Here is a 13,645-nt window from a genome sequence, read left to right as displayed (position 1 = left end):
AGTGTAGTTTATCCGGTTCCCTCCTCAGATCAAGGGGGGATTGTTGGAGATGTGATCCTTGGAGGTGACATCTGCTTCGACATTTTATGTGATTGGCATCTCATGCAACTAAAGTTTTAGAGGAGTGAAAACCCACTATCATTTTGAGTGCCTTTTAGAGTCTCAATGAACTCGTTCAACATGGCTAACTTACATGGATTGGCAGTGATTACGTGGTGCATGGCCAACCAATCAGTGTTTAGAGGCTTCATGCTGAGGTAGTGGCTGGAGTTTTCTTTTCCAGGTCACAATTGTGTGTAGCTCTCTCTTCAAGTCCTCCAATGAGTGTAGGTCTAGTATGCTCTGTCATCTTTTTGGTTAGCTGCCAGGCAATATGCAATAGAGTGTCTTGTGCTTCTCAGCTGAGTCGGCAGTCTTTGTCTTGAGTCGAGTCTTGTACGTGGCACAAATCCTCTGTAGAGGTGAGCTGTGTCCATAGACATCCTGTGTCTTTGAGTCATGACAATACAAAACTTTCGGTCCTTACCTCGTTGCCTACATCTGGTTTTCTTCTATTTTTCAAGTGACATGCCGAGAAGCTTAAGTTGGAATTGTGTATTCTGTTGAATGTTTTGATTAACAGAGAGAGAGAGAGAGACAGAGACAGAGAGAGTTTGGGTATTTTCTAGGAGTCTCTGGAAGAACTAGTACTTGTAAGTTCAGTGTGTCTTCTCCTCTCTGTGTATGTGCTTATCACTCATGCACTTATCAACGTTCATCCTCCTGCGCACTTGTCCCATAGGACCTCCTGTACATTTGTACCTGAGTGCTTTATGTGCATTCATACCACAGCACCCTCATACACTCGCAGGCACTGCAGCGCTTTCCATTCCTTGATATCACGAAGCAGGAAGTCCACACATTAGTGAGCTTAGCCTCAGATAATACTTCTGGAATTGAATGTGTTCCACCTCAAACACCACCCAAGGTATTGTTGTGTTGTTTCTTTATTTAATAAGTAGAATATTTTCCAAAGAAAAGAATATTCAAAGATTGCTGGAAATGCCTCACAGATAAGTAGTATCTAATGCACTATAATTCAAAAACCACGCATATAATTTTGTAAAGCGATCAAAAGTGACCCTCAATCATAACATAACCAGCCTAAAAAGTAAACAGGGATCATTACATACAGTATTGTGCAAAGCACCAGGCTGAGGTAAAGAGCTGACATAAGGGGCCCATTCAGATGCCTGCCAGACAAAGCCAAAAGACTGTCATCAGTTCAGCATTTTTTTGAGTACATAAAGGTCAGCTTATATAGATGTAACAAGAACAAAGACACCTGCAATGCATGTGCTCTTACAACAGCATAGAAGATACATGCAATGATAATTGCACAAAGATAAGGAGAATAGAACATGCCTGGCCTGCATGTTGCTCTGCTAGAATGACAAGAGCAAGGCGTGCACAGTTGCTAATGTCACTGTGTAGTAAATTTTTTACTTCATCGTGCAGTTTATCAGGAGTTATAATCTGAAAGTTTCACAATGAGTTGTAATTTGGGAAAAGGTGAAAAAAACGAGATATTTGGCACACAAATTGAAGAAATTTTTTGCAGAAGTAAAAACACAACACAATCTAACAAAAAGAATGTATTTAGCATTTAGCATTTCCGTGCCATAATTGAATTGTACCAGATTTTTTGAAATTCTCAAAATCCGTTCTCCTGCCTGAATTGGTCTCAAGGCAAACAATCCCCTGCAAAATCAGTTACAGGAATATAAATAAGGAAAGAGGCACATATAAATGAAAGAGGAACTTTACAACGACAAATTATAACTGAAAAAGGATGAGTAGCAGCACCATTAACAATGGAGAAGCTTTACAACGATTTGTTCGTTTGCCATCCTTATGTTCTCAAGCATAAACTCTACTAATCTTTGGAAAGTATAAGGTCATCACTATATTATTAGAAAATAGAGTAAGACCAGCTCTATACTTCCTACGTGAGTGCAAACAGACATTCTCTCAGTAAAAAGAAAGGATAGCAAACCTTTCAGACCATGGGACCCCCCATTAAAAACCATATATTCCCATTTTCTTTCTTTGAAATGTAGCTGAAGATGCCTTCACAATTCAAGATCCACTTCATGTAAATTCTTCCACAGCAAGATGGCATGCATGATAAATGCTCCCTACTATGAGGCTTTAATTATAAAAGATACTTTGAGACATTTTTTGAGTTTATCATTTTAGACATATTTCGATTTTACTGTGAACTAAGCATCCATCCAGTCTCACTAACAACCAGTTTGAAGCCTTCAATTTTGCAAACAATCTTAATCATTATAAAATGTAACTGACCATGTATTATAGACAAGTTCCATTATAAAATCTTAATAAACTGACCATGTATTATAAACAATCTTAATCATTATAAAATGTAACTGACCATGTATTATAGACAAGTTCCATTCTGTAATGGCTAAAATATGCATTCAAAAGACATGTTACCTTCCATGCAAAGATGAGCCAACTGTAACAGCTGAGCAAACTTCGTGCTCTCCCCTTGTCCTCAACCATAAAAGGAATTCAACCTCTTCTTTGACAGTGATGCTGTGTCCCTGTGAGAAAAGGCCGAATAAGCAAACTATCTATCATGCCCTACTCCTACTCATCTATGCAGATGACGTAGTTTTCTTTGCAAAAGACAAAAGGATCTGTGAAAACTCTTGGATACATTAACTAAATTCTGCAAACACTTACAGATGCAAGTCAGCATTGCAAAAAGACAAGGTCATAGTAATCCGAGCAGCACAAAACAAGCAATTACTCTAAAGACCTTTGAAGGGGAGATTCTAAAAGAAGTTGCATCATACAAGTATCTAGGACAACTACAGGTGGAACGCATGAGTGGAAAAAACTAAGGCTTTTTTAAACTATATAAGGCTATTCTTGAATTTGTTCCATGGGCTCTTAGCCTTGATATTTATATAGATGAATCCAAGAACATGCCCAAACTCATTCTCTAAAAATATAACACAGTGTGCAGTTTCAATCTCATGATAGTCACTCACAAAAACCATAAACTCCATCATGCATAGCAGGGATTAGCTACTATGGCATTCCCACTGATGTCATCAGCACCCAATAGTGAGTGTAGACCATAGTATAAACATATGAGACACATTCAAATCCACACACCCGCACATACTTGAGCATCCATTTATACAAAGGCCTTCGTACTGAGTTTCTGTCAACACTCCAAGGTTGAAGGGCAGACTCAGCCGTGACAAAGGCTAGCACTAAAGAAGAAGGCTTGATGTTTCTTTAGAAGACTCCCGTGGAAAGCGTTGTGGATCTTCCAATTCATGCAGCTTCATTTATTGGCTCACTGACCTGAGAAGGTCAATAATTAGATTAATTTTTGTGTTAGAGACCTTATTTTAATTCATTACATGCATGGGTACAAGAGTCATGGTGCAAATTTTTCAAGGTCGAGTTGTGCTTACTTAAATAAGTTTAAAATAACAACCCCTAAATTAGGTTAGGCCGATTATTTTATACTTGAAGTTAAATCTTGAGCCAGCCTGATTTTACTCCAGCAGATTTATAATTTGTACTCCATTGGTTTTCTTTAGTGATCTAGAGACTCCCCTAGTTGGCATTTCATGCATCGTGCTGTACTTTGTCTCATGGACCACTTTGATCCGAAGAGGACAACTAATTTTTCTTTCTTTTTCATTCTTGCCACATTTAAGATCATGCAAACTAGCCAAGTGTGTAGAGCGTCAGAGAAAGTTTGTTGAAGATGCTTGCAATGTAAGAAATCCTAGATTTACTATATTTAGAACTGTGCTAAGGAACAGAAAAGAGACTGATATAGCAGAGAACAAGGAATAACTGTATTGCTTGAATATCTGTAGGGTGGATGTGATTGTCATCCATACAATTTGGCCTCTCTTATATAGAGAGTGAAGAGTCACACATGAAAAGGTGTGTACTCCAAAGGGTATGTGCATGAAGAGGTGTGTACCCCTTGTGAAGGGTGTGACCCTTGATGAGAGGATACATTACAATAGGAATGTCTCTTCATTAGAATGTCTCTTGTGAAGGGTTGTGCCTCATTAGGAAGTGTCCCGTCGAAAGGGCAAGTGTCCCGTCGAAAGGTCATACCCTTCCACAAGTGTCCATTCATTAAACCATCCATAAGTCTAGAAAGAGAAAGGAATACGTCACAGATCGTGACATCCCCTCCCACTCAAAAGAAGACCCTGGTAGAGATAATGAACCGATGTAGAAAATATCATGGTAGATTCTGAAAATACTGCTGTAAAAGATCAGGGTACTGCTGTAAGTCTTCATCAGACTGCCAAGTAGCGTCGGAGTCGTCCAGATCTCGCCAAAGAACAAGGAATTCCATGATAAGTCGATGTCGAGTCTCTCGCTGTCGATGGTCCAGAATACGCTCAGGAATAAGGAGAACATAATCGTCTTCGATTTCTGGGACATAATCACCTGCAGGGGGAACTGCTTCATCGCCTGGAATGTACGTCTTTAGCCAAGAAATATGAAATGTTGGATGGATTTTACCCCATGGTGGTGGTAATTCCAATTTATAACTTAAAGGTGAATTTTTCTTGACGATCCGGAAAGGTCCATAGTATCTGGGTCGCAACTTAGGAAACACAGACTTAACCGTCTTATAGCGATGTGGGGCTACAAATAATAGCATCATGTCACCAGTGTTAAATTCCAGGTGACGTCTATGTTTGTTGGCAGACCGTTGATACCGCTCTTGCGCTTTTCGCATATGATCCCTGACTTGCAGTAGAATGTCTTGCATTTCTTGAACCAATTGATCAGCTAGGGCCACTCGATGTTGAAGTACAAAATTTGTTGGTACAATCGGAGTGTGTCCATAAGCTGCTTGGAATGGAGTCATGCTGATGGCACTATGGAAAGAGTTATTATAAGCAAACTCGAGGAGTGGTAGATACTCTTCCCAGGCTGCGAGGCGTGACTGAACATAATGTCGAAGCATTTCTTCCAGAACTTGGTTGACTCTTTCAGTCTATCCATCTGATTTTGGGTGGTAGGCTGAACTGAACAGTAGAGTTGTACCCAAAGATTCGAACAATGAAATCCAGAAGTGACTGGTAAACTTAGGATCTCTGTCGGATATGATATTCTTGGGTAATCCATGGTGTCGGAAGATGTGTTGTATAAAGAGTTTGGCTATGTCCGGGGCCTGTGCACTGCTTTTGCAAGCAACAAAGTGTGCCATTTTGGACAATCGATCAACAATTACCATAATCTAAGTGTTACCTCTAGAGGATCGTGGTAGTGTTGTAATGAAATCCATGGAAATACTTTCCCACCTTTCAGTTGGAACTGGAAGAGGCTGAAGAAGTCCTGTTGGAAGTCGTCGACTTGCTTTCATTTGTTGACATGATAAGCAAGATGTAACCATGTTGATGACATCTCTTTTCATCTGAGGCCAGTAGTATGTTGCACTGAGTAACCGATAAGTCTTATTGATGCCTGGATGGGCAGCATAAGGAACTACATGATGCTCTTTTAACAAAAGACGTCGAACATCCTTGTCATGTGGTACACAGACGCGATCTTGATAATACAGAAGGTCGTCCGTATAAGAATAGGATGAGAAAATCTTTTGTTCGGAAGTCGAAGGTTGATCTTTGGAAAGAACCTGTACTGCGGTGCCGAAGTCTTTATCATTGAAATACTTTCCTTTGAATGAGTTCGAAACATCCACAGATAATGTAGAGATTACCATGGCTGATGCTAGAGGTAACCTGCTGAGAGCATCTGCAACTACATTGCGTAGTCCTGGTATGTACTCAATGGTCATGTGAAAGTTGGCCAGAAACTCAACCCAGCGTGCTTGTCGAGCGTTCATGACTGGCTGAGTAAAGATGTACTTGAGAGAGTGATGGTCTGTCTTGACCACAGAGTCGGCACCCATGAGATAATGTTTCCAAGAGCGATGAGCATGTACAACAGCAAGAAACTCCTTATCATAAACCGGATATCGGGTTTGGATATCAGAATGTTTATGGTTGTCAAAAGCAATAACTCTGCCTTCTTGCATCAAGACTGCTCCTGTAGCGATGTCGGAAGCGTCGGTCATGACCTCAAATGGAAGGTTTGGGTCAGCAATAGCCATAACTGGTGTGGCAGTGAGTGCTTGCTTGAGTTGTTGGAAACTATACTCTGTTTCGGGAAGCCACTGAAAAATTGCTGTGCTTTTCAATAATTCGGACATAGGAGCTGCGATTTCGGAAAACTGATATACCTTTGTATGGTAGAAGTTTGCCAATCCGAGAAAAGAGCAGACATCATGAACATTCTTAGGAGTAGGCCAGTTTCGGATTACCTCGACCTTCTTGGGATCCACAGAGATACCTTGAGCTGAAATAACATGTCCCAAATATTCAAGTTGGGTCTTGAAGAACTCACTCTTCTCAATGTTGATGTAGAGAGAATTTGCGCGGAGAACTTCAAAAACTTGGTGAAGATGTTGTTTGTGCTCATGTAGGGATCTGCTGAAAACGAGGATGTCATCGAGGTAAACAATGACGAACTTATCGAGGAAAGGCCTGAAGATGTCGTTCATTAATGTCATGAATGTGGCCGGGGCATTGTTTAACCCAAAAGGCATGACCAAACATTCATAGTGTCCATACTTTGTTCGAAAAGCTGTCTTGTACTCATCGCCTTCTCGTATACAAATTTGATGATAACCTGAACGAAGATCAATCTTGGAGAAGTGTGTTGCATGTAGAAGTTGATCGAAAAGGTCATCAATGCAAGGCAATGGATACTTGTTTTTGATAGTGAGCTTGTTGATGGCTCAGTAGTCGATGCAGAGGCGCATAGACTTGTTCTTTTTTCCACAAGTAATACAGGAGATCCGAAAGAGCTGCGACTGGGCCGAATGTGATCTTTGTCGAGTAGCTCGGTGACCTGTCTTTGGATTTCTTCATTTTGAGTGTGAGAAACCCGATAAGGAGGTTTCGACGGTGGATTACTGCCGGGAATAAGTTCGATTGGGTGATCCACTGGTCGTCGAGGTGGTAACTACTTTGGCAATTCCTGTGGAAAAAGATCCAGGTAAGGCTGGAAAAAAGGTTGGTTGAATATTCAGGAGGATCCTTTGTTGGTGTCTCCTCGACTGCCGTAACCAACAGAAGTGAAGTCTTTGCTTGGCGTTTACGAACCCACTTCTCTACTTGTAGGGCAGAGGCAACTGGGGTTGAAGGAGAGTCCCTAGAACCAGTTAGCTCAATAAGTTTTCCCTGGTGGACAAACTGGATAGTATGGCTGCGAAAACTGATTGATGGATCATAGTCGTAGAGCCATTGTTGTCCGAGTATGACATCGTACCAAGAAAGAGGCATAATGTCGAAGTTCAACTTGTCCGTATAATGTTGGATGCGAAAAGACAAGTTTTTAATCCTGGTGTTGCACAAGAAAGTTGTTCCATTTGCGAGTTCAATCTGATAGTCCATGAGGCTAGGACTGGTGGTCAACCGAAGTTTATCGACCACAGAACTGGCTAGGAAATTATGAGAACAGCCACTGTCGATGAGGATGGTGACCGTTGTTCCACGAATCGATCCTTAAACACAAAGTACTTGAGTGGCCAGGGAAGGTTCGGGGTTGCTGGCAAGGCTCAGGTGGATGGTATTCGCCATTCGAACAGCTTTGCCTTTCTTGTCTTGTGCTGAGGTAGCATCTTCTTTTGAGGAAGTGCTAGGTTCCATATTAGAATTTTGCTTTGGTCGCTTGGGACAATCGAACCATCTATGGTCGCCTGTACAGATGGTATAAAGTCCTTTTGAGCTGGAGTTATTCTTCTTGTCAGTGGCCGCACCTTTATGTTGGGGCTGTCGATAATGACTTTGTGAAGAAGAAGAAACACGATCCTTGGGGGAGTGCTTCTGTTGGAATCCAGCAAATGATTTCTGAGGCTTCTGGGGATCTTGAGACTGTCGCTGACCTTGATTACCGAAGTTTTTGCGAAACCTGGTATTATCTTGAGGGCAAGCACCTTTGGCCATAGGAGAGTTCTGTGTGCGATTAGCACTCTGCTTTCCTGTGTTTAGGAAATCTGTAATGCACTCTGCGTAAGCAATAGCGCCATCTGTGGTGGTGATATTGGCTTTAAGAACATCAATGCGTAACGAGGGTTGTAGGCCTGAGATGAAAGCATGAAGGCGATCATCCTCAGTTAAACCATCAATCTCTAGCACCAATGTGGTGAACTGAGAGATATAAGAAGACAGGGAACCCGTTTGCTCCAACTGTCGAAGTTTTGATCGTGCTTGGAAGTCCGCATTGGCAGGTACAAACTGCTTACGGAGCACGTGTTCAAAACGTTCCCAAGTTAACACACTTTTTCCATCCTTTAAGCGTCTTTGCCACCATAGAAATGCTGTATCCTTCAGGAGGGAGGCTGCCAAGGCGATCTTTTTGCCTTCCGTGAGGTCAACAGTGTCAAAATACATGCGCAGTTTAGCGAGCCATTGGTCAACAGTTCGGCGATTACGTTGACCAATGTAGGCTTCCGGAAGTTTGACGTCAAGTCGTTTTGTTTTGGAAGCTTGAAGTAATCGGTAGAGAGTACGCAGTTCAGTGTTTTCTACCTCTGGTGGGAAAGAGTCCGCATCGTCGTCGGGTTGCGTCACGTCGTCCTCTGTATGTGCTAGACTTCGAGAATCTTGGAGTTGTTGAACTTTTTGAACCAGGTCGGAGATGCTGTCCTGAAGCTGAGATATTTGAAGTTGCAATAGAGATTCACTTTGGACGTTGCCTTCAGGGGTCTTTTTGGGACTTGATTCTTTGATCTCGGGAGAGGCTTCACGCGAGCGGTGCGACATGTCGGAAATCCCTGTAAGAAAAGCGCGAACTTGCGCTCTAGTTTGGACCATCCCTGAAAGAGGATTCGGGCTGCTCCCTGAGGTTGCTCATATTGGAGGGGGCAGGCGAGGCAGGATGGAACCACCCGTGGAAATCTGGTAAGGGAGGTCCTGGCGGAGGTAACACTGGAGATTCTGAAAAAGGTGTTACTGCTCGTGATAAGACAGGGGTAGGTAGCAGAGTCCACGGTTCTGAAAAAGGGTAAGGAGCTGCTATCGGAAGAGGAGGATATCCAGGGGAGGGAGTGCCTTCAGGATGTAAATACTGACTTGGAGAAGGTACACCCTGTAGAGGAGGATATCGGGGAGCTGAAGGACGTGGAGAGTACCCTGGGGATGCCGAAGGTGAAGGGTAAAACTCTCTCCAAAAATGAACAGCAAACTCCTGAGAAATATCGTGTTCCGGATATCTTCGTGTCTCGTGGAACACAACCTGTACTGTGCTGAGGAAATAATGTAATTGAGGTGCCTCACGCAGAAGGTAGAGGATGTGATCCAAGTCACTCGGAGGGCACGTGACACAGAAGACCCAAGATGCAAAGGCTCCAAAATGGGCTGGCTGTGCAATTTGAACACGATATTGTGTAGTAGCAGGTGCCTGAGGTGTCCTTGAATGGCCGGGTGAATTACCAGGGGTTTCCATGCTTTAATGTGGATTCTTTCATTTGCTGTAATTTGTTAAAAAGAATCCTGAAAAAGCAGATTGGAAAAACTCCACCTGGCAATACTTTAATCTGCCAAGTGATTGCGTAGAAGAAAGCTACAAATCGTTGTCCGGAGGTCCATGTTGCAGTGTTTTGCGAAGAGTGCTCGAGGCTTGTCTGGTCCGGGCTGTCAACGGGCTGTCTTCATTGCGAGAAATGTGGCAACTGGTGCTGAATTGGCAGGATGAAAATGGCGAAACAAGGAGAGGGCAGCAGACTGTCAGAAAAAGTGGTATCCAGGGCTGCAAATAGGGAGTGGACTGTCAGCGAAAATGGCGAGGCAAGGCTGGCAGGAAACAGGAATTGGCAGCGCAGATGACGAAGAAGGGCCTGGCAGCGCAGACTGATAAAGATCTGCGCTGACCGTACGGCCTGTACGGTACAGGCTGTACGCCCTGTACGGCAGGCTGGGCGAAAAATCGTACAAAATGTACGGACTCCCTGCGCACGAATGTACGGCTGACTGCGCAAGTGTATGGCTGGCTGCGAAGTGGCACAGGAAGGTACGGACGAGATGGCACAGGAGGGTACGGACGTGATGGCGCAGGTACGGACGTCCGTACTGTTTCTGTCTTTTATTGAAGGAGAAGTTACGACTTTTCGCTAAGGCTGCCTAAAGGGTTAGTTGCCCCAAAAATTTAAATGGGGGTTTAGTTTAACCCTAAGGTAGTTAGGGTAAACCTAGGGGTAGGGGATGGGTTTAATTTTTGTCCCTTTTTTACCCCTCTAGGTACCCTTTTGTAGGTACTTGGGGCCTAGGAGGTGTGCCTATTCGAAGGGGTGTGACCCTTGGAATAGGTGCACCTGTTCATGAGGGGATGTGTCCTTTTTGTTAAAAGGGGTGTGACCCTGCATGAATAGGTATGTCCCTTTGCCCACGATGGGGTATGTCCCATGAGTGAGGAGTCGAGACTCGTTACCAAAAGGTGTGATCCCATGGTGGAAAAGGCGCGTCCCTTGGTTTTGGGACAGCCCAAGCACCTTAAAGGACACGATTTTGGTCGTGTCCATTCACATCAACTTGTGATGTGAGGGAGATGGAGAGGCCAGGATGACTTTAGGCGTTTAAAAATTTTACGCTCATCCTCTCCATCTCTTCCATGCACTATGTGCACGGATGTCCTTCTAGCGACAAAAATGTATCAGATCAGCGCTAGAAGGTGGGGGGCATTTCCTACAGGCAGGAGCGAATTTTGCTCTGATACCACTGTAAGAAATCCTAGATTTACTATATTTAGAACTGTGCTAAGGAACAGAAAAGAGACTGATATAGCAGAGAACAAGGAATAACTGTATTGCTTGAATATCTGTAGGGTGGATGTGATTGTCATCCATACAATTTGGCCTCTCTTATATAGAGAGTGAAGAGTCACACATGAAAAGGTGTGTACTCCAAAGGGTATGTGCATGAAGAGGTGTGTACCCCTTGTGAAGGGTGTGACCCTTGATGAGAGGGTACATTACAATAGGAATGTCTCTTCATTAGAATGTCTCTTGTGAAGGGTTGTGCCTCATTAGGAAGTGTCCCATCGAAAGGGCAAGTGTCCCGTCGAAAGGTCATACCCTTCCACAAGTGTCCATTCATTAAACCATCCATAAGTCTAGAAAGAGAAAGGAATACGTCACAAATCGTGACATGCAAGCTATGCACATTTTGCGAGCAACAAATGCTCCTAAAAGTCGCCTTCCCAAGTTATGCAGCGATAAACGGCTACCTACTAAAGCGAATGGGAGAGAGAGGACGTGCATGCGTTGAAGTAGGCTTCGAGCATCATAAAACATCGCGTGTTGTCTTTGCCTTCTTAGATGCATTGCGATCGTAATTAGATAAAGTTACTATGCTCTCATACTTACGCATTTTGCTTGACTTGTTGGATGCATTTTGCTTGACTTGTTGGCAGAATAACGTTCAAAGGTTATAGATTCAACGGTCTGTTACCATGGTACATTGTTAAAATGTGGGAGGACCTAAGTAAAGGAAACGTCCGAAAACAGTAAAACTACGTAGAACAGGCCCAATGAGCAACATACCGGTCAAGCCTCTAAGTAGACCTGTACACAACTTACCCTCGCGCAAGAGACACTCTTCCGCTTTTATGCTCAAATTATCTAGACTATTGTGATGATTTTTTTTTTTTGCCATTCCGCGCTGCTTGATGGAAAGGTGGGCGTCCCATCGGAAGTTCTGTACAAGGAAAAAAGGGCCAAAACTTTGATGAGCCCAGCAATATGAGACCATGGATGAACTGACCTGAGCTACAGGAGTGGACACGCGAGAGCGAACGCTGCTGCATACGGCGCTGGCCTTGGGCAAGCAGATCATGGATTGCCTTCCTTTCACCCACATGGACTTTTGCGATCGATGTTTCTGAAGGCGGATTGAAGAGACTTCTTTCTCATAAGTCTCTCCCAGACTCATGTTCACGAAATTGCAGACCTTGCGTCGATCCCAACAATCGTGGAGGAAGATCAAGATCAACTGTCAAGTTGTATGTGCACGTTGTGAGGAGCAGGAAGGACCCAAGAGACATAGATGATAGCTTATAGAACTGCAGCTACAGCTCAGTGTGCAAGTATAAAATTGCAAGCGAGAGGATCGAGGAGACGGTAAAAGCAATTGCCAGCCTGCGGAGACAACGGCAATCAACGCTTCTCGCTCTCGGCTTACGTTCAAGTTTGAACACTGAGACCTCGGACAACTATACAATATTAACTAGATTTGCGGCAAACTTGAACACTGAGACCTCAGGCGACTATACAATATTAACTAGATTTGCGGCAAACTTGAAGACACACCTCACGGAGCGCATAACTAGTAACTCGAAAATTGAAGATTTTTAAGTACGCACACACCGGGTCCAATTTTTAAGGACTCGACACTAGAACCTCATCCTCCCTACAAATGTCAGGCTTTAGCAACAAGAGGCACTCTAGAAAACAAGCAATTTCGAATAGACTAGCAATTGAAAATATTTGTATGATAATATATAATATATAATTATTATAACCACATAGTGTGTGGGCAAGGATGCGGTGAGCTTCTTTTCCCAAAGAACTTGTCAATGTGAACCTAAGAGGATCTACGTGTGTCCTTAACTGCGGATAAATCTGGCCATTACATGGAAAATCTAGGCTTCATAGCCAATCCTTCCATATCCTCTTCACTTCTTTTCCTTGGTAGATTGTATGATCGTGGGATGTTACAGTCTTCACAATAGATCGCAGAAATCAGCTCCTATGGAGCTTTGGAGGCCAAAAAGCAATAGGAAGGCTAACTGCTAAGTGTTGATTTTGGTGGCAATTCTAACAAAACATGCATGCCTCAAGATTTATGGAGCGCTCTAAGGTGAATGGAACCTATGTGAAAACATGATGAAGAGAATGCTCATGACATGTACCTCAAGTCAATTAGGTTATAAGATAGATTAGCTTGGACTCATAATCAGAATCTTCAATGAGTGTGCATTTCTCTCTTTCAATGTGTATTCAACAATACATGATAGGCCTCTTATAGAGAGTGCCCTTTGAATAGTAGTCATCTATGGGATCCTCTGATCCACATCTCTCCTTGTGGATGTCCTCGATCCACATCTCTACATCATGTAGTCCACATCCTAGGGTGGCTACTTTAATACATTCCTTAGCATGTACCTTAGCCTTTAATCTATGTGCACATGGCACCATATCTCTCAGCACCTCCCCTTGGTGCCATGATCCTTTGGCTACTGCAAGGTGATCAGATGTGAGTTACATTCCATCACCTCCCCTTAGTGCATGCATTGCTACTTAAGGTGGTCAAGTGTGGTTTACATGTCAATACCTCCCCTCGGTGCTTTCATAGCTATTCTGAGGTGGTCAGGTTTGATTCACAAACATGTGGGCTGAAGATGACAAGGTTGTTGCTTCTCAATGCTTGATGTCGATGGCGTTCGTTGCTTTACTCGATGTAGCTTGATGCACGACGCTTTGTTCTTCCATGTGCCTTAATGCTTTATGCGAGGATGCCATGTTTCG

The 13,645-nt window shown here is 43.2% G+C and overlaps 1 protein-coding gene across 4 annotated transcripts in view; it reads right to left on the bottom strand.

Annotated features, from left to right (window-relative positions):
* The window catches only part of LOC147895538 (SET domain-containing protein), a 154,763-nt gene extending 142,386 nt beyond the window's left edge, over nucleotides 1-12,377 (bottom strand). For 3 of the 4 annotated variants that reach the window (XM_087383936.1, XM_087383937.1, XM_087383935.1), the window contains exons 1-6: nucleotides 11,883-12,377; nucleotides 11,486-11,563; nucleotides 2,497-2,606; nucleotides 1,677-1,740; nucleotides 1,405-1,515; nucleotides 1,173-1,232 (exon numbers count right to left, since the gene is read on the bottom strand). In XM_087383936.1, coding sequence (XP_087240062.1) covers nucleotides 1,173-1,232; nucleotides 1,405-1,515; nucleotides 1,677-1,740; nucleotides 2,497-2,606; nucleotides 11,486-11,563; nucleotides 11,883-12,050 — 591 coding nt within the window. In that variant the 5' untranslated portion in view covers nucleotides 12,051-12,377. The remainder of the gene's footprint in view (nucleotides 1-1,172; nucleotides 1,233-1,404; nucleotides 1,516-1,676; nucleotides 1,741-2,496; nucleotides 2,607-11,485; nucleotides 11,564-11,882) is intronic. The other variant, XM_087383938.1, reaches the window with a different exon arrangement.
* Nucleotides 12,378-13,645: the final 1,268 nt, after the last annotated feature.

This window comes from Dipteris shenzhenensis, chromosome 13, assembly GCF_047967505.1.
Source record: "Dipteris shenzhenensis isolate YYH24624 ecotype China chromosome 13, Dip_SZ_1.0, whole genome shotgun sequence".
NCBI classification, from domain to species: domain Eukaryota; kingdom Viridiplantae; phylum Streptophyta; class Polypodiopsida; order Gleicheniales; family Dipteridaceae; genus Dipteris; species Dipteris shenzhenensis.
This window is presented reverse-complemented; position numbering and strand designations above follow the sequence as displayed.